General features: G+C 41.3%; 3 protein-coding genes across 3 annotated transcripts; 2 read left to right on the top strand and 1 right to left on the bottom strand.

Annotated features, from left to right (window-relative positions):
* The first annotated feature begins 228 nt into the window (after positions 1 to 228).
* LOC147055937 (tumor susceptibility gene 101 protein) lies at positions 229 to 2,381 on the top strand. Its single transcript, XM_085914068.1, has 6 exons — positions 229 to 267; positions 369 to 453; positions 545 to 610; positions 697 to 860; positions 933 to 1,035; positions 1,531 to 2,381. Exons 1-6 carry the CDS (start codon positions 229 to 231, stop codon positions 1,647 to 1,649), a joined length of 576 nt encoding a protein of 191 aa, XP_085770194.1. The 3' UTR covers positions 1,650 to 2,381.
* Positions 2,382 to 2,449: 68 nt separating this feature from the next.
* tsg101a (tumor susceptibility 101a) lies at positions 2,450 to 9,629 on the top strand. Its single transcript, XM_085913910.1, has 10 exons — positions 2,450 to 2,817; positions 4,094 to 4,181; positions 4,353 to 4,418; positions 4,639 to 4,802; positions 4,967 to 5,093; positions 5,621 to 5,678; positions 5,815 to 5,909; positions 7,053 to 7,255; positions 7,372 to 7,611; positions 7,701 to 9,629. The coding sequence occupies exons 1-10, from the start codon at positions 2,776 to 2,778 to the stop codon at positions 7,788 to 7,790; spliced, it is 1,173 nt and encodes a 390-aa protein (XP_085770036.1). The 5' UTR covers positions 2,450 to 2,775; the 3' UTR covers positions 7,791 to 9,629.
* Positions 9,196 to 16,994, bottom strand: ldha (lactate dehydrogenase A4). Its single transcript, XM_085913911.1, has 8 exons — positions 16,857 to 16,994; positions 14,218 to 14,343; positions 13,407 to 13,524; positions 13,159 to 13,332; positions 11,622 to 11,795; positions 11,386 to 11,503; positions 10,342 to 10,465; positions 9,196 to 10,191 (listed from the first exon to the last, which is right to left on the bottom strand). The coding sequence occupies exons 2-8, from the start codon at positions 14,341 to 14,343 to the stop codon at positions 10,027 to 10,029; spliced, it is 999 nt and encodes a 332-aa protein (XP_085770037.1). The 5' UTR covers positions 16,857 to 16,994; the 3' UTR covers positions 9,196 to 10,026.
* Between the last annotated feature and the right edge of the window lie 743 nt (positions 16,995 to 17,737).

Raw genomic sequence — 17,737 nt, 5'->3', positions numbered from 1 at the left:
CAGAGAACAGTGTTTTTTTGGGCCATATAACCTAATTATATTATGGTTAAGATAAGTCACCTGTTTGTACTATCATTATGCTGTTCTCTTATTGGTTCTTAGGGGGTCCATAAAGTTGTGTTCTTGCCCTTAAACACACAGAAAGAAAAAGTCAAAACTTAGTGAGTGTTGGTGAGCTAAAGACAAGGCAAGACATTTTTTTTTTTGCTTTTAGATCCACACGCAATCATGGCAACCTACAAAAACATAAAGAAAATGCTTCCAAAGGTAAGGGAACATAATATTGTATACTGTGTGTATGGTGAGAAAAATATTCCAATTCCTATTATTCTCTTTTGAGTGTATGCATACTTGTTTCCGTTGTACAGACTTATCTTTGTAAACATGTGGCTGATGAAATATGTGTTGCATTGATCCATTTCAAAGACCTTGTTCCAGTGGTGGATAAATACAGTAAGGAGCTTACACATACAAAATATTCATTTTTCTTTGATAATTGTGGGTTTTAAAACAGTATTCAAAACACTCATGTTCCTTTGTATAGTTTACACTGATGGAACCACCAAGGTCTTGATGAGTCTAACAGGAACTATCCCCATTCGTTTTGAAGGTAATAATTTCACATTTTATATCAGGTACAATAAAGCATTGTACGATCGTTGAGAAATATTCTAACTGTTCCCGGGATTCGTTTAGACACAAGTTACAACATCCCTATATGTGTGTGGCTCGAGGAATGCTACCCTAAGTCAGCCCCCATCTGCTACGTCAGGCCCACGAGGGAGATGATGATCCTGCGGGGAAACTACGTCTCCAGCAATGGTGACGTCTTGTTGCCATACTTGCAGGAGTGGAAGCAGGTGAGCAGCACACGTGAGAGGTTTGCAGTATGTGCATAGGATACGCTGACTTTTTTTGTGGCACTTTCTCAGAGGAAGTGTGACCTGGTGAGTCTCCTGCAGGTGATGGTTGTCATGTTTGGAGACCTCCCTCCTATCTGTATGCGGCCTCATCATCACCCTGCACAAACATCCTGTGAGTAAATATCATCACGTGTTTTGGCAAAAATGCATAAGATGCAGAAAGTAAAAAACAGATAGGCAACTTTCCACACAGAATTTGTGCACTAACCAACCATATCATTACAATGTGTTGCCTTGCACATACCAAAGTCAAATTCAAGTGCTGTATCCAAGAAAATAATGTCAAAAATGTAATCATGCTTAGTATTGATTGACGTTAGAGTGAAAAAAACAAAGAATAATTCCATGTGGTGTAATTTGTTTTGATTTAAGTTTGCAATGAATAAGAAAAATCAGGAAAAGAAAAAACATTATTCAAAAACAAAGAATAATTCCATATGCAGTAATGTGTTTTGATTTAAGTTTGCAATGAATTAGAAAAATCAGGAAAAGAAAAAACATTCTTCCGTGTCCAAGATATCAGCTAAGTTATAACTGGGTCATATCTAATCAAGTCTGAGATATTGTATTGATAGACTTTGTCATTCATTACCTGTCCTCAATATAGGTTCGCTGCAGTTCCACAAACAATCACAGGTGCTTTCCCGGACGGACGGCAGTTTGTATTTGTCTTTATCAACAGAAGATGGCCAACCTGTCCTTCAAGGAAATGAAACCAGCTGTTAATACGTAGATTTCAACATTAACTTGTTGCTTGTGAAACATATCGCGGGCACAGTATAACATGAACACAATTGGTTGTTGTTTGGTTCATTTCATTCTTTTGTCAATCAAGAACTGTAACATTTTGTCATTACATGTATATAAATTACTTGCAATGTAATCATCTGTAAGATTTAAGATGCATTCCCTCATATATACTGTTTACTATCATATTGTACATTAACCCTATGTGTGTGTGTATTGTAAATCATGCATGTATGTGTATATACGTATTTATTTAACATATACTACACATACTTATTATCCATCCATCCATCCATCCATCCATCCATCCATCCATCCATCCATCCATCCATCCATCCATCCATCCATCCATCCATCCATCCATCCATCCATCCATCCATCATTCAGCCATCCACCCATTCATACATCATTCATTCATTCATTCATTCATTCATTCATTCATTCATTCTCTGAACGGCTTTATTCTTGTGAGGTTCACGGAGACTATCCCAACAGTCTTTGAGCAGTAAGTGGGTGACACCCTGAACTGGTCACCAGGGAATTGCAGGGCACACAGAGACAAACAGCCATTCACAATCACACCTACAGACACTTTGAAATGGTTAAGCGGCTTCCCATCCATGTTTTTGGAATATGAAATAAGCGCTTTCTGTCACTAAAGTATTATGACAAGAGAACAAACTAAATTCCCGTTTCAATTGTTTCTGTGATCCATCTGATGGTTAATGCTGTATCATATGATGTTGCTAATAAAGTTTTTACAAATAAGACGTCATCATTTCCCCGGAAAATGTCAGACATAATACCGGAAATACGTCGTGTTGTTAGTCTCATACGAAGATATAATGTTGTTTGTACTGAGCAGTCAGTGTACCATTAGTCTTGCGTGTACTGCTTCGATCTGAGTTAACAAGATAAACATCCACTCTTTTCAATTGGACGATTTAATTCAAATAGCCGGATTTTTTGTGTTTAGTCTGTCCCGGGGCTTTGCTAATATTAGCATAGCATTTTCTGGATTCTCGCTAGCGAGGTTCAGGTTCTGCTAGCTACTGACTTATTTATTCGATTTTTATCATTAACAAAACACTTTAACAGGGAAACAATGGCGGTTGTCAACGAGGGAGCCCTGAAGAAAATGCTAAAGGTAAACCTTTCTCTTGCGGAGTATCGTAACTTGTTAGCATGTTAGTTAACATAAACGTAACATAACAGTACAGTGACCATTTCCTGGTTTGTTAAATGGCGTGTTAGTTTAAACATTGAATTGTTTAAGCCGTTTATTGTACTCCTTAACCCGATCGGTGTCATCAGTTTTTGTTGTTGATTAACCAAAATCTGTATTTTCTGATGCACTAACTTTTTTTTTTTCGTTTAGGATAACCATTTCACACCTTGAAGGAATGTTTAACATATTAACCCGCAATTTAGCTTGTTCCGTCAAAAACAAGTAGTAAGGAACTACATATGTGGGGTTTACACGATAGTGTTGGTACATGACAACAACTTGACCCCCCCAGACCAATGTCACCAGAAAGATCTTGAACAAAGGAATAAACCATTTTGTGAAGTATGTTTAGAATAAAGGAAATTGTGACATTTTAAAAGCTTCCAATAGCGGGCAAAAATGTCGTGCTGTCAAAACAATGGAATGCCCTGTGACTGAGTTTTTGTGCGAATGATTGGGACGTGTAAGAGAATTATTTAGAGTTGAGAAAAGCGTAGCAAACGACTACGTGTGCCATTAAAGCCATATTAGTTGTGCTACCCCCTTCTGCCTGTTGTTTACTTGGTTACCGGTGCTCTGGAATTCCTTCTTACCCGTCGAGACGTCCTACCAATGCCCTGTGCGCTTGTGTGCTCATGCTCACAACCTTCGCTCAGAACCTGCTTTTCTATGTATCTTTATATATATATACTATATTATAAATGAGTAAATTCAATTGTTGGAACGCCCTACCTGCTTATATGTATTCAGACGTATCATCTTAGGTTATTTGAATTGTCAGGATTGTCCTACCTGCTTGTAGTATTTTCTCAAGGGATCTTGAGAAGGTTCTACCTGTATTCATCTTAATAAAGCCAACTGAAAGCACACAATATTGTACTTCTGCTGTCAAATTGGCCATCGGTAGGACGTTTCTCAACGGGTAGGACATTTTGGCAGAACACTTCCAAAGTGAAGCAACAGATTCCTAAAGCAGCATAGCATGCATAACATAGATGCGATAAACACATTTTTAACTGGGCAGAACTGTTTTTTCAGAGAAGAGAATTTTTGTGCTCCCCACCAATACTACAGATTTCCTGTTGCAATTAAAAAAAATGACTAACACGTCAAACTTTTCATTTAGCTTTAGGTTGTTTTTAAACTATAGGGAAAAACTGTTGTCATCACTCATTTCTTGTTTATCATATTCCAGCAATATAAATACAGGGACCTGACTGTTCGTGAAATCACCAACGTCATCTCTCATTACAAAGACTTGAAGCCCGTAATGGATGGCTATGGTAAGCCAATCTTCTTATTCATTCCTTTCCTATAGTCATAGGTCAAACACAATCTGCTCTGAGTCCAAAGTCCAAGTTATATTAGAGATTCCACGCTACATCATTCTTGGATGACTGAATATACAGTGATAGTTAGTTAGCATCTCCTCACTGGCTCAACTTGCTTTTCAGTGTTCAACGATGGATCTACAAGGGACCTGATGAGTTTAACAGGAACAGTCCCTGTAACCTATCGAGGTACATACAGTGTTCTTATTTTTGTTTTGGATGTCACTGTAAAACTATTGATTCATTATTCTGTTAAGTATTTTGATCAGGTCACTTAAACATACAGTTTCATGCTGGTGCACTGCACATTAGCAAATGAAATAAATGGTTTTATGCCTGTCATTGTGGGGAGATGTGGCTAGAGATGAGACGTATTCCCGCTTTCTCTAATGTGTGCATTTCCTTGTAGGCAACATCTATAACATCCCAGTGTGTCTTTGGATGTTGGACACATATCCCTTCAACCCACCAATTTGTTTTGTTAAACCAACCAGCACCATGATGATCAAAACTGGTAAACATATTGATGCCAATGGAAAAATCTATCTACCTTATCTACACGAGTGGAAGCATGTAAGTCTATTAGCATTAGAGGCTACACTGAACACTTTGTTTGGCCAATAGGGCTGAAATTCTGAACAACTCACCTGTATTTTAAATAACCTACCTAGTAAATTCTGCTAAATACAAATTATTTTTTCTGAGAGATCTTTCACCGTCTCCGCTTTGTTTTCCAGCCCCAGTCAGACCTGTTTGGTCTCATTCAGGTGATGATCGTGGTGTTTGGAGACGAGCCACCAGTGTTTTCTCGTCCCACCACACAAGCGCCTTACCAGGCTTTCCAAGCTTCTGGACCACCTAATTGTAAGTGGTACAGGTTACTATTGTCCTTCTTTCCGCATGTGGTTAAATGACTATTACCCAGTCTAACACCAGGTGGCGCCTAATCCCCATGAGGAAATATTTTTAAAAACGCAGGCACCCAGATAATATGGGCTTTGAGACCACTAAGGCTAGACGATTATTGAAAAAATAATAATAAACACAATTATTCTGATTAAGATTAACATTGTGATTATTTGAAGAATTATTCATTGACATTTAAAACATAAAGTAGGGTGAAACCATTCTGATATTCTGATGTGACTCCAGACAGACCCTGCAGGGAATGTACCCTGATAGGTAGTATTGGCGTATCTGAAAGAAAACATCATTAATTCAACTAATTGATGCTTAATATCGAAATGAATTAGTTATTGCTGTGACTACCTTTCCTACTGTTCTACAAGTTCTTACGACCAGGTACTCCTTCTGCCAGGAATACAAAGTTCTTGGGCTTTTCAGTCTGAAAGCCACTGATGTGATTGTGTGTCCTCTTCCTCTCGCATCAGCTTCCTATGTACCTGGCATGCCCGCAGTTTCACCTTATGGCCCAAGTCCTAACGCAGGGTAAGGTGTTTCACCATCATGCGCAAACACTAGTTTTGTGTAATAAGCATGCTCAGTAGCAAGAGCTGTTCAATTGCTTCACTCCTTCAGTCTTGTATGTTGAGCCACAGTATGATTATCGAATCTTATTTTGCAGAGGTTACCCAGGTTACCAGTACACAGGGGGCAACTCTTACCCGGCTACTTCCGGTCCCACTCACTACCCCGCCCAGACTCCCGTGTCCACAGTGGGTGTGTATTACGTCTAACAGCTCTCATCATGACACACTCTTTGCAATGACACTCAATTCAAATTCTATAGTTTTGTAAAATACAACAACATAGCAATAGTTTCTCATTGTGACAATAGTTTTGCTCTACCTGAACATAGAGCAGGTACTTTTTTTTACTTTACCACATATGTTACAAAGTTGCTGACATCGCACAATAGTTTGTGCATTGGTGGCGTAAGATAGGTTAGGAATAGGTTTCACATGAAAAGGAGGGAGGGGGGGAAACCGTGTTTTTGTACAGTAAAGGAAAAAGAAGCTCGGTTACAGTGTTATATGTTGGAGTACCACTTAAATGATTTATAGTGAAGCCGATCAGATCAAATGAAGCGTCCCCATCCTTCTGTGGAGTCAACTGCAAATTCAGCCATGTGACCTTACTGAAACCCTCTCACCCTGGACCTGACTTTGGTGGCATGCTGAACCGACAAGCGAAAGGTCATCTGATGTAACTAGAGTTGGGAGCAATAAAGGCCAACAGGACCTACAGTATGGAAGAAAGAGAGTACTCTCTGGTTATTTGTGCTATATTTGGAGAGGTCAAAGTTACGCCACACAAAGACGGACCTGTGATCAGCTGGTTGGAAGCAGTATTGAAACACCAGTAGACTGTCTGCCATTTGTAGGACTTTTGGTGCTCTCCTATATTTAGTAGTGGGGTGGGGTGGGGGATCATCTCTGACATTTGTAGTGCTGACCTGTACACGCTGTAGTGGTGACTTGAAGAAGATGTACCGAATGCACATATTTAGGTGCTTTTATAAATCAGGTTTTGTCACTTTAAAAAAAAAAATGGCCTCGCAACTGTGATTTAATTTTCAGTTGACAGCAATAGGCGAAATGGCCACCCGCTGAAATGCATAAAAACGGCTCGATTTTGTTGCTTAAATCCAATTCTATCAACGCAATTTTAATCTGAATGCCACATGTTGACTTCCCCTGAAATTATTTCAAATGAGCTCTCGTGAGGTGCACTGATATCAAGCAGTATGTTGACTTTTGAGGCCAATGTTTCCTGAAAGTGGAATCCCATATTGAGAAAGGAGGCCAAAGAACACATCTCTATTAATCATGACAGGCTTAAAACAAGTGTCACTTTGTTTAGGCGCCAACAGAGACGGCACCATAGGTGAAGACACGATCCGTGCCTCGCTGATCTCAGCTGTTAGCGACAAGCTTCGCAGGAGGATGAAGGAGGAAATGGACAGGGCTCAGGCCGAGTTGGATGCCCTCAAGCGAACAGAAGAAGATCTCAAAAAGGGCCATCAGAAACTGGAGGACATGATCTCCAGATTGGACCAGGAAGTGGTAATGGGTTTATTTCTTTTTATGAATTTGCCCGCTGCATGTGACACGGTTCATCATTTGTGCCCACGCCATCTCGAAAGATAATTTGTTCACTGGACTGTCATCTTTTGGGTCAGGCTGACGTCGACAGGAACATTGAGTTGCTGAACCGCAAGGATGAGGAGCTGACCGAGGCCCTGGAGAAGATGGAGAACCAGTCTGAGAACAACGACATCGATGACATCATTGTGCCGACGGCCCCCCTGTACAAACAGATCCTGAACCTGTACGCTGAGGAAAATGCCATCGAGGACACCATCTTCTACCTGGGAGAAGCCCTACGTAGGGGCGTCATAGACCTGGAGGTTTTTCTCAAGGTGGCCATTTCAACACAACTTTTAGATTACAAACACATCCTACGTAATGTATGTGTATCAGTATTGATTCATCCCTTCTTTTCTTCCAGCACGTACGCCTTCTGTCCAGAAAGCAGTTCCAACTCCGCGCCCTCATGCAGAAAGCCCGCAAGACCGCCGGCCTCAGCGATCTCTACTGAGGGACACGAGCAGAAAACAGACATGTCTTTGGGCCCTCTGGTTCTCTTTCTTGTCCCTCTGTGTTGTGTTCCATCTTTAATGGACCACTGGGTTGTTTAGACACTCCTAAGATTTGTCCGTGACTTGGATCAAACCAAATGCTTGAGAGATTTTCCCAACACTCACACCCATGATCAGATTATGTGCACCATGTCTATTTTTAACCCAGGCAGCCTTGTTTGTTGAGTAAGCACAAAATATCGGGTGCTCGCTGTTGAGGGACCCCTTGTCAGGAAAAAGTTAAGCTCTGATATGAACACCCAAAGTGATTAAGAAGACCCTTGATATGCATGCAGCCTGAGCCACATTCAGAAGGCCTCCCCCCCCCTCTATTATGGATATGCTTTACTCCATCAATCTGTATTGTCTTGTTTTGCCTCTTCTCTTTCCATTTTTATTGTACGTGTCAGCTGCTCAGGTTAGCCCTCCTATTTGACTGTTTGGCTGCATTCGCAACTAATCATGTACAGTAGCTCTTCTACTCTGTACAGTCTCTCTAGAGGACATTTTTACAAAGAATATCCACTTTTTTTGGTGTCCTCTGTTGTTTCTGGTAAGAAATTAGTTCACTGTATACATCTTTTTTGTAGGGTACAAAAGATTATTACTAATCAAATGTTAAGTTAAGACACCTCTTGTTTAACTTAGCCCACTACTAAATGCACTTTGAAATGTATCATAGCGTATCTGCTGTTATTTTTTGTTTCCAGTTAAACCGTAAATCATCTTTTGTATCTGTAAATTTATGTAAATCCATTCAAATTAAAGACCCAATTTGATGGCAAATCAATAAGATTTTGTGGGAAAGACCAGTGCTCTTCAAATTGAGCCGGTCACATTCCCACCAGGTACAATGCACCAATTCACAACTCTATCCACGTTTCCAATTATTTGACCAGGATGGGCATCAAAACTTTTGATTGTTCCTCAATCAGTTGTTTTGAGACCATTGAGGGCATGAAAAGAGGCTGAGATGAGGATCGTGGGCACATTCACATCAGAGATATTTCCAGTGGGCCTTCCGGACGTTTTTGGAAAAATCCAAGGAAAAAAAAAAAAAAAAAGTCTAAACCTTGTAGCATATGGCATCATAACAACCTTAGTTTGGAATCGCTCTTCTATCACACTTGGCCTCATTCGTCTTGTGGGGCACATATAGACAAGACTGGAGCTATTTTTTTACCTCCTTTGTCAAAAACATTAAGATGAGCCTGGTAATTTTAAGACTTGAATATGATTTATTGATCATACTAAGCGTGACCTATGAAAGTCATACTGCGAAAACAAGCGGTAAATCTTAACGCTGCTTTTTATAAATTACTCTAGAGTCCTGTTATAAATGAAATGAAAAGGCAGACAGTTAAGTTCTTGTTTCTGTATCCTGGCTTTATTTGATGCTACAGAATGTAAAAATATGTCCAGATACAGTTGATCATCTTAATGATAAATAACACTGGAAACAATAAATATGTATCATCTGCAGTAACGGCTATTCAGAAAATAACACCGTTACACTTTGTTAATGTCCTTGAGAAATTAGATGGAGAAAAAAATATATATAATTCCCTTTGAGGGCATTATGGTGTGCAAACAACATATTTTTGTCTATATTGATGATTTCTATTCAGTAGCATCCCCAAACAGGAGTGAAGTGAATTTCCAATGTCTCTTATCTGACTTGTCAGTGCACTTTGTGTGTGAAGAAGGCCTTAGATTACTATTACAACATCAGTTGGACAGGAAATCTGCCCCCACTGAGAATGGAATGTCTCCATCAGACTCAAGAAAAAGAAAGACAAGGGGACCAAATGGACAAAAAACGGACATACAGCCTTTCCAGTGTTGACAGACTATACACAAAGCATACAAGGAGTGTATAGAATCAGCCCAAACAGTGCACAGTAACAATATTTATGTAGTATTTTAGACACAAATTCCCAGCTCTCAACACAGTGTGACCTGTAAAGCTAAATAGTTGTGATTCTTGTTATACGTATGGCGAAAGGAGCGGACAGCAAAAAGAATAATACACTTAATGCTTGTTAATATGTCAAAGTAGCTTCTACTTTTTGCAACTTCATAGGTCTTAATGGAGGCCTTTTACCACAGAGGGACACAACACAGAATGGATGCGCTAGGGCTAGGTTTTTTTTTTCGTTTGGGGTTGAAGTACTATACCGTGGGGCGCTACACTCTTCACAGAGTGAGCTCCTTCTGGACGGCCCACAGTGTCTCGGCGCTCTTCACCAGATGCTGTTGCTCCTCGGGCTTCAGGCTCATGTTGACGATGTCTGACAGGCCCTTGTTGCCCAGAACGCAGGGGACGCTAAGGAAAACGTCCTCTTTCACGCCGTACATCCCCTGCCGAACGTTACATGCATTAGCTGTAATATATCACTCAGCACAATCTTATAAGAAACCACATAAGAGCTTTAGCCACACTCTTTTTTTTTTAATTAATGGCACAGTAAAGTGTTTAACAGCTCTTGTAGAGATTGAGTTGCACAATACCTTGATGAGTGTGGACACGGGATGAACTTTGTGCATGTTCTTGGTGATGCTCGCCACCAGGTCAGCCACAGACATCCCGATGGCCCAAGAAGTGTAACCCTTCAGTCGGATCACCTCATAAGCTCTGCAGAGAACACGCACGCACGCACGCACAACACAGGATATGACACAATTACACACATTTCGAAATGCCTTTTTTCATATGAGCCGTATTGCTAACATGATAAGGTATTATTGCCCCTAATCTTAACCAGGAAGCCTATTGTCCTGCAATAAGAACACTGTGAGGCAGAAAAGTCATGTTTATTTATGATTGTGTCCTATTGCTGCAATCTGACCATTGGCGGCTGTTCCTAGAGACACTATATCTTATATATAAGCAGAAGTTCAGAGGGTATAAAGTTTTTTCTGTTCACCGACTCAACTATGGAATAACATAGCACACGCTAGACAACCCCCCCCCCCTCCCCCCCGACTCCTGATGCTATTATTCGACTCCCTATTCATTTTATGGTTTATACAGTTTTATTTTATGTTTAGTATGTTATTTGTTATGTTTCATTTTAATGTATCCACAGCATGTTGTTTCAACTGCGGTTGAAAATTCTCTCCAAATGCAATTGAGAAGACGATTTTTGATGATTTGTGAATTAACAGTAGTAACATGATATGTAAGGGGGTGAGGCAAATGCAGGCCGCTCTGTTCTTTAATCCAGTCCGTCAATCATTTACAAAGCAAGTCACCAATGTTCAACATTTATTTTACCTTATATTTGAATGACCTGGCCCTTCTCCCTGTTTTGAAAAAATTATATGGCCATGAAGTAGAAATGTTTGACCAAGCCGGGTCTAAGCGCATACTGTCGTGCTATGCTGTATAACCATCAAACGCCAGGATGAAGTTCCTCACTCGGGATGGTCAGCTAGCCTGAATCCAATTGTGGACTTTGTGCCGATTAAACTTTACTGCTATCTCACAGAGGAACGGAGAGCATGCAAGTACGTGATGGGTTTGCTTTGCAGAGTTGCGGGAAATGTACTCACCCATCAACCACCATTTTGTGCACCGCCTTCCAGTCTTCGCTATCTCCTTCAGTGCCCATCTTAGGGTTGAGGCCCTGAAGACTGACGCCAGCAACGTTCACGCCACTCCACACGGGCACTAAGAGAAGTCAAATAGCTCAGATAAGCCAAATTCAATGACTGGCAACCAATATGATGCTATATTTGCACTGTGCCTGCATATCAGCTCCCATTTTATTTATAGTGATGACACATACCACTGGAGTCCCCGTGCTCTCCGATGATCCAGCCATGGCAACTTGAAGGGTGGAGGTTCAGTTTCTCCCCCATGAGGTGGCGGAAACGGGCAGTGTCCAGGTTGGTTCCGGAGCCGATGACGCGATGATGTGGAAAACCGCTAAGCTTCCAAGCAACGTAAGTCAAGATGTCCACTGTGAGGGGAAAGAAGGACAATGCGATTACTAAACTGTATAGTAAGGCACAATGAGTCTAAAAATAAAGAAAATAAAAAGGCGAACAAATAAAGCTAGCTTCAGCCTTACTCTCAAACCTTATGACAGAAACATGACCAATCAGCTACTAATAAAGCTACTAATAAGCAAAAGTTACAAGCTACAACGCAGCTACAAGTTACGCCGAAAGCTGCAAGCTGCAAGCCACAAAGCTGCAGGACAGAGGACAACATCGTGCCTGTAGATAGACACGGGGGTCGATCTTGGAAACGAGGAACCTCCTCGCGACCAGCATTGACAATCCTGTCTGTGAACATCGAAGGGCTCTCCTCTGCAACACGAACAATCTTAGCCGATCTATGCAGCAAACAACATCCCTGCACAGCACCGGACTTAGCAGAGTTTAATGACACCATCTTCCAGCCACTTTTCATAATTTCTTCACATTTGTATCAGACGTTCATTCATAACCAACAAGACAGAGGGACAATCTCTACCCACCTTCCTGTCGAACATCACGCCATCAATACAACATCCATTTTAGAGGGCCCTCACTCTGGAATGAGCTACCAGTCCATATTCGATCCATATCTTCACAGGCTGCTTTTAGAAAACACCTGAAACATCACCTTCTCCACTCATAATCCTACCAGTCCATAATTATTCCACTGCACTCAGCTGATCCATCCTAAGAACATCAACCTAAACTACAATTCATACTTGGATTCTTCTTTGTGTTATTTTGTGTTTCGCAGTTCTTTTGTTCCCTTTTGGTTATTTCTACCTGGTGTCTCTTCGATTGCTTAAACATCGCTCAGTGTTTATTTTGTTTCGCTTGTTTCTTATTTTTATAGTGTATCTGATTATGTATATATACATATATGTATATATGCAAATATGAATATGATGAATTAATATTTAGCTTGTTATGCTTTTGTTTATTTATTTTTGCAAACACTTGAGAGATATTTGCCTTCACAGCACTTTATTGTATATATATATATAACAGGAGTGGAGCTCTCTACAAGCCCTAGGCTTCGTCTCCCTCCTTGCACTGTTATTGCTGTAATAATATGTGCTAAACAATAAACTACACTAAATTAAACTAAACTAATGAGAAGGGACAGAAATGTGTTCAGCTGTGGCTGAACCACATCTAGCCAAGCCTTGCAACTAACTGCCTTGTAGACACGATAAGAAGAAGAAGCTACTAATAAATAACCCTTAGTTATTTATGGATTAATACAGCTATTAAGAGCAGAGCAACAAGCCGTCTAAGTACTCCAGCAGGGAATGGACAGCGTCTTTCAAGCGAGTGCCAGTAGTCGGACTCCTTCCTTACCTGGGTTAGAGACGACCATCAGGATGCAGTTGGGGCTGTACTTGACAATGTTGGGGATGATAAACTTGAAGATGTTGACGTTGCGCTGCACCAGATTGAGGCGACTCTCTCCCTCCTGCTGGCGTGCACCAGCGGTCACCACCACCACCCTGGAGCCAGCTGTCACGCTGTAGTCTGGAGAATTCAAACATGCCAGCCTGATTGTAAGATCACCAGATAGTTGTGATGGTCGTCAATTTGTTTCTCACCTTTGTCTCCCACGATCTTGTGCGTCTTCAGGAAGAAAGAGCCATGTTGCAGGTCCATTGCTTCACCCTTCAGTTTGTCCTCCATCACATCCACCAGTGCCAGCTCATCACACAGATCCTGATCAAGCAAATACAAAATGTACACATTCAAGTGTGAGGCCATCAACTGTGCTGCAGGAAATATAATCCAATTCTAGTTATCTAGTCTAAAAATATATATTAGTTATTGACTATATGCCAGCAATGGAAAGTGCCAGGCGGAACAATTCGCTATTCTAATATATTTTTGAGTAAACCAACTCTATACATGTATATAATTTTGTAACATTTTTCTATGGCGGCGTGCCATGGCAATGTTATGCACTGTGGCTCAAGAAAGGCTTGACTGCTGTAGAGCGTATTCTAGCCATTACCAAAATTACAGAGAGGCCCACTCAAATTCCGAAAGAGGGATTGTAAAGCCCGAGAGCCACATCATGCATTTTCATGCTGCCCAGCTTTTGTTTTGGGGGGCCCTCTTTGACAGTGCCTCCATTATTCCGAAAGGCCAATTGTCAAGTGCATAGAATAAAAGGTAGGAATGTTCTTTAATAAAGCAAAGGTTGCATTTTCCATTAAATTCTAGCAGTCATTCATAAAATATATACATGCAACATGAACCTTTTTTCCTTACAGTTTCTATACACGAGTACAAACATCCACTTTATTTGATACCATTATTATCATACAATATGAATTATGACAGCTGCATTGTATGGCCAATGTTAGAGTCAGCAGACATTACTATATGCTTGTTTTTCTTGTCTCTTACCTTGAGCAGAACACTCATGGCAGTGGCCATGCCCACCATGCCTACGCCCACCACCGTCACCTTGTTCCTGCTGCTCCCTGGCTCCTCCTTCAGCACTTGGGTGATCAGTTTGTCTTTGGTGGCCATCTACGGAAAGAAAAATGAGACTGGATCAGCCAAATGGACACAATGGATGTGCAAATAGGTGCTGAAACATGAGTAAGGGAGTTTAAATTATTTGTATTGTAATGAAAGGCTCATTTAGTAAGAGGAGAAGCAAAAAGCAAAATACTAGAAACACACTCTGTATGACTGCTAAGACATTGTTATGAATATCTCTGGAACACCTGTCACTTGCTCTGATGGATTCTGCCATTGATTTGTTTGCTGAGTGAACTCATTGATTCCCAGAATCTCCCTTCCCCAGATCCCCATAGCAACCACTGCCTGGAAAAGTGCGCCCTGCTTCGTAACGTCCCTAGCGAGACGCCCGTAGTTTCTCAGGACAGGGGGGTGGGGATCATGTGTACGTGCAGCACAACCCATCCCCCAGCCAGCGTCACTCACCCACACACAATACTATTTATGGTTGGTTCCTTGACAGTTCACTACTTACAAGCCTTTGCATGTCAATGTGATGTGGAGGTTACACACTAATGTGGAGATGTCACACTCAATAGCAGGATGTCCTGTGGTAGGTGTGATGCAAGAGCTTTTGTGTTGGAAAGTTGAGCTTTGTTACCACAAAAAAGATCTTCTGTCACTTTCTGTACAGCTTCAAACTGCCACTGATAGACCATTCTTTTAGGGGAGCTTTAATTGTAGTACTTTGAAATTGAAATGTGTAAGGCAATCTATCCCATGAGAGATTTTTAAGATATGTTTTGAATGTGGATGACAATGCAAGTAATTTTATGAAAACACACATCCATAGAAACCATAGAAAATGGTTACATAAACCAGATCCGGTCTGTTATCAAAAAACCCTGGGTTTTTGGCATTCTTTCCTATCACTGGTCAACACGCAGGAAGAGAGTCAACATTGGAAGCACAAATAGACACACAGCAGTGGAATGTCACTAACAGGGCAGACACAATTTCCACTTTGCATTCATTACGTTCGATTGTTGAGGCTATTTTTTTATGCACTGGGGTTATGTTTGTACCACACATACGTTTAGGAGAGAAAAGGGTGGCAACGGATAGCTTAGTTCGTTATTACATTCTCGCTACGCTGAGGATTGCATCAACTCTAATCATGCCTCCAAATGAAGCAAGTGGGAGCCATCCTAAAACACAAAGACGCTCCTAAAGCAATGCGACAGTGAGCGCCCGGGGGAAAGTCCATTTGGATTTTAAAAATATTTTAAAATTTTTAGCGACCGTTCTGTCACAATAATGCGACCAGCGCGGTGCAGTTGCGCGGTCGGCGGCGCGCTACGGTTGCGCGTTCGGTGGTGCGCTGCAGTTGCGCGATCGGACAAAATTAAGCTCCCTGCGCACTGAGGTCCACTAAAATTTTGAAAGTACATCAGGACTTAAAAATATATTTTCTAAATTTCAGCGACGGCTCTGTCACAATAATGCGACCAGTGCGGTGCAGTTGCGCGGTCAGTTACGCGCTAGGGTTGCGCGATCGGCGGAGCGCTGCAGTTGTGCGATCGGAAAAAATTAAACTTGCTGCGCACTGAGGTCCACTAAAATCTTGGAAAGTACATCAGGACTTACAAAATATTTTCTAAATTTCAGCGGCCGCTCTGTCACAATAATGCGACCAGCGCGGTGCAGTTGCGTGGTCGGTGACGCGCCACGGTTGCGCGTTCGGCGGTGCGCTGCAGTTGCGCGATCGGACAAAGATGCGCAAATGAAAAAATGACGGGGTTTTTTTTTTTGCTTGGAATGGATTAAACATTTTTTCCATTATTTGTAATGGGAAAAAATGATTCGGAATTCGAATGATTCACTTCTCGAACAGCCTTCTGGAACGGATTGTGTTCGAATACTGAGGCTCCACTGTACCTGCGTCGGACTATAAAAATCGTCGCGTATATTACTAAAGCGCTCAAAACTCAGTTTGATACTACATTCTTGGAACAAGCTATAACGTTTAAATTCATCATATCATGTTTTAGAGTCAGAATCGATTATACAGATCTCTATTCTACATCAGGCGTTGTTGGTCAAGCAGGAATGTCAGGATGGAGACCACGACCAGTGGAGAAGAGGAAGGGAGCCTCCATTTCACACTTACACTGCGACACGCACGCAAAGACCCTCGATCAGTTGGCGATGGAGGTTTTTAAAACCCTGTCGACTGGCATTGCATTTAATGTAAACGTCGACAGTGGTCAAGGTTTTTACGCTGTCTGCAACAAGTAGGAAACCTAGGTGAGCAAATGTGATTGGCAGAAATCACTATGATCCAGCGAAAAGTGTCTGGCTACCGTCTCCAATTTGTGTTAACGCATCATGTGTATGTATTGGCCGTCTAAAACAGATTGTTTTTGTTTTGTAACTAAATAAGCATGGGATGTCTCGCCTGTTTGGCCATTGATTTCAAGCTTATTCTCAAAATAATGCATGCGAGTTTATCACGCCCCTTTCCGGTCAAATAAATCTTATCCACTCGGAAATCATCTTCGCTTTTTAGTTCATCTTACCGTTTAAGCTTCGATGTAAAGGCTGGAATGCTTGTCGTTGGTTGCTGTCGCAGTTTTCCCGCAGAAGAGGTGCCGCTGGGTGGAAGGCTTCGCTTGTTATTTAAACGCTATTAACGCCTCCTCTTCGCTCTCTCCTCCCCTTCGTTGTAATACGTATTCCGAAACACGAATGAAAACTACCGGATGAGGGAGTGGCCACCGGGCAGACTGCGTGCTGGATGTCACGTCCGAGTTAGGATGCGGAAGAAAGCAACCTGTCCAGCCGCACTGATCAAGCATCGGTACCAGAACTGGAATTATGGAGGGCAACCACAATACCAACCAGTTTTCCAATCGTATTTTACGCAAAGACGAAGCTTCATTGCATTGGATCCATCCATCCATTAACTTTTCTGGGTTATTACAAAACAAGTAAAACCTACAGTTATCATAGGTATGGTTTTAATTTCACCATGCATACATTTAGCACATTATTCAGGTTAACTTTAATAATGCTACAAAATATTATTGTATTCGAGAATGTGACTACTAAACCGCAATGCATTTTTTTTTTCAATTGCGTCATATATCTGACCAGCGCAGCTTTTGCGTCCCCAACTGTCAGCTTTTAGTAATGACAACAAAAGGATATCTTGCGCAACTGGTTTATACAAAAAGCTGTTGCAACGAGCAATTGTTGCGTTATTACAAGTACAATTACGACATCATTCTTTCTGTTAATTAGTATTCCATGGTGTGACCCAACCCACGATGAGTCACTTTTGAACTACTGGTATGTAATAAAACCTGCAGGTTTAATAATCATGATTATTAAACTTCCGCGATGCACACTTGGAGAGCTGTTGCCTCAAGTTAACGAACATGGATCGCGGCTCGAACAC

This window comes from Syngnathus leptorhynchus, chromosome 6 (genome assembly GCF_054491065.1).
Source record: "Syngnathus leptorhynchus isolate UIUO chromosome 6, UIUO_Slep, whole genome shotgun sequence".
Classification (NCBI taxonomy): domain Eukaryota; kingdom Metazoa; phylum Chordata; class Actinopteri; order Syngnathiformes; family Syngnathidae; genus Syngnathus; species Syngnathus leptorhynchus.
The sequence above is the reverse complement of the archived record's forward strand: the minus strand, read 5'-3'. Positions and strand labels throughout refer to the sequence as shown.

Excerpts from the sequence above, each read along its gene's own strand:
- LOC147055937 (XM_085914068.1), top strand. The coding sequence starts at position 229 with ATGGCAACCTACAAAAACATAAAGAAAATGCTTCCAAAG. Across the intron at positions 268-368 it reads TAAAGAAAATGCTTCCAAAG|ACTTATCTTTGTAAACATGT; the intron begins GTAAGGGAACAT and ends TCCGTTGTACAG. Across the intron at positions 1,036-1,530 it reads TCACCCTGCACAAACATCCT|GTTCGCTGCAGTTCCACAAA; the intron begins GTGAGTAAATAT and ends TCCTCAATATAG.
- tsg101a (XM_085913910.1), top strand. The coding sequence starts at position 2,776 with ATGGCGGTTGTCAACGAGGGAGCCCTGAAGAAAATGCTAAAG. Across the intron at positions 4,182-4,352 it reads GCCCGTAATGGATGGCTATG|TGTTCAACGATGGATCTACA; the intron begins GTAAGCCAATCT and ends CTTGCTTTTCAG. Across the intron at positions 5,910-7,052 it reads GACTCCCGTGTCCACAGTGG|GCGCCAACAGAGACGGCACC; the intron begins GTGTGTATTACG and ends CACTTTGTTTAG.
- ldha (XM_085913911.1), bottom strand. The coding sequence starts at position 14,343 with ATGGCCACCAAAGACAAACTGATCACCCAAGTGCTGAAGGAGGAGCCA. Across the intron at positions 13,333-13,406 it reads CAAGATCGTGGGAGACAAAG|ACTACAGCGTGACAGCTGGC; the intron begins GTGAGAAACAAA and ends TGAATTCTCCAG. Across the intron at positions 11,796-13,158 it reads GATGGTCGTCTCTAACCCAG|TGGACATCTTGACTTACGTT; the intron begins GTAAGGAAGGAG and ends TTCCCCTCACAG.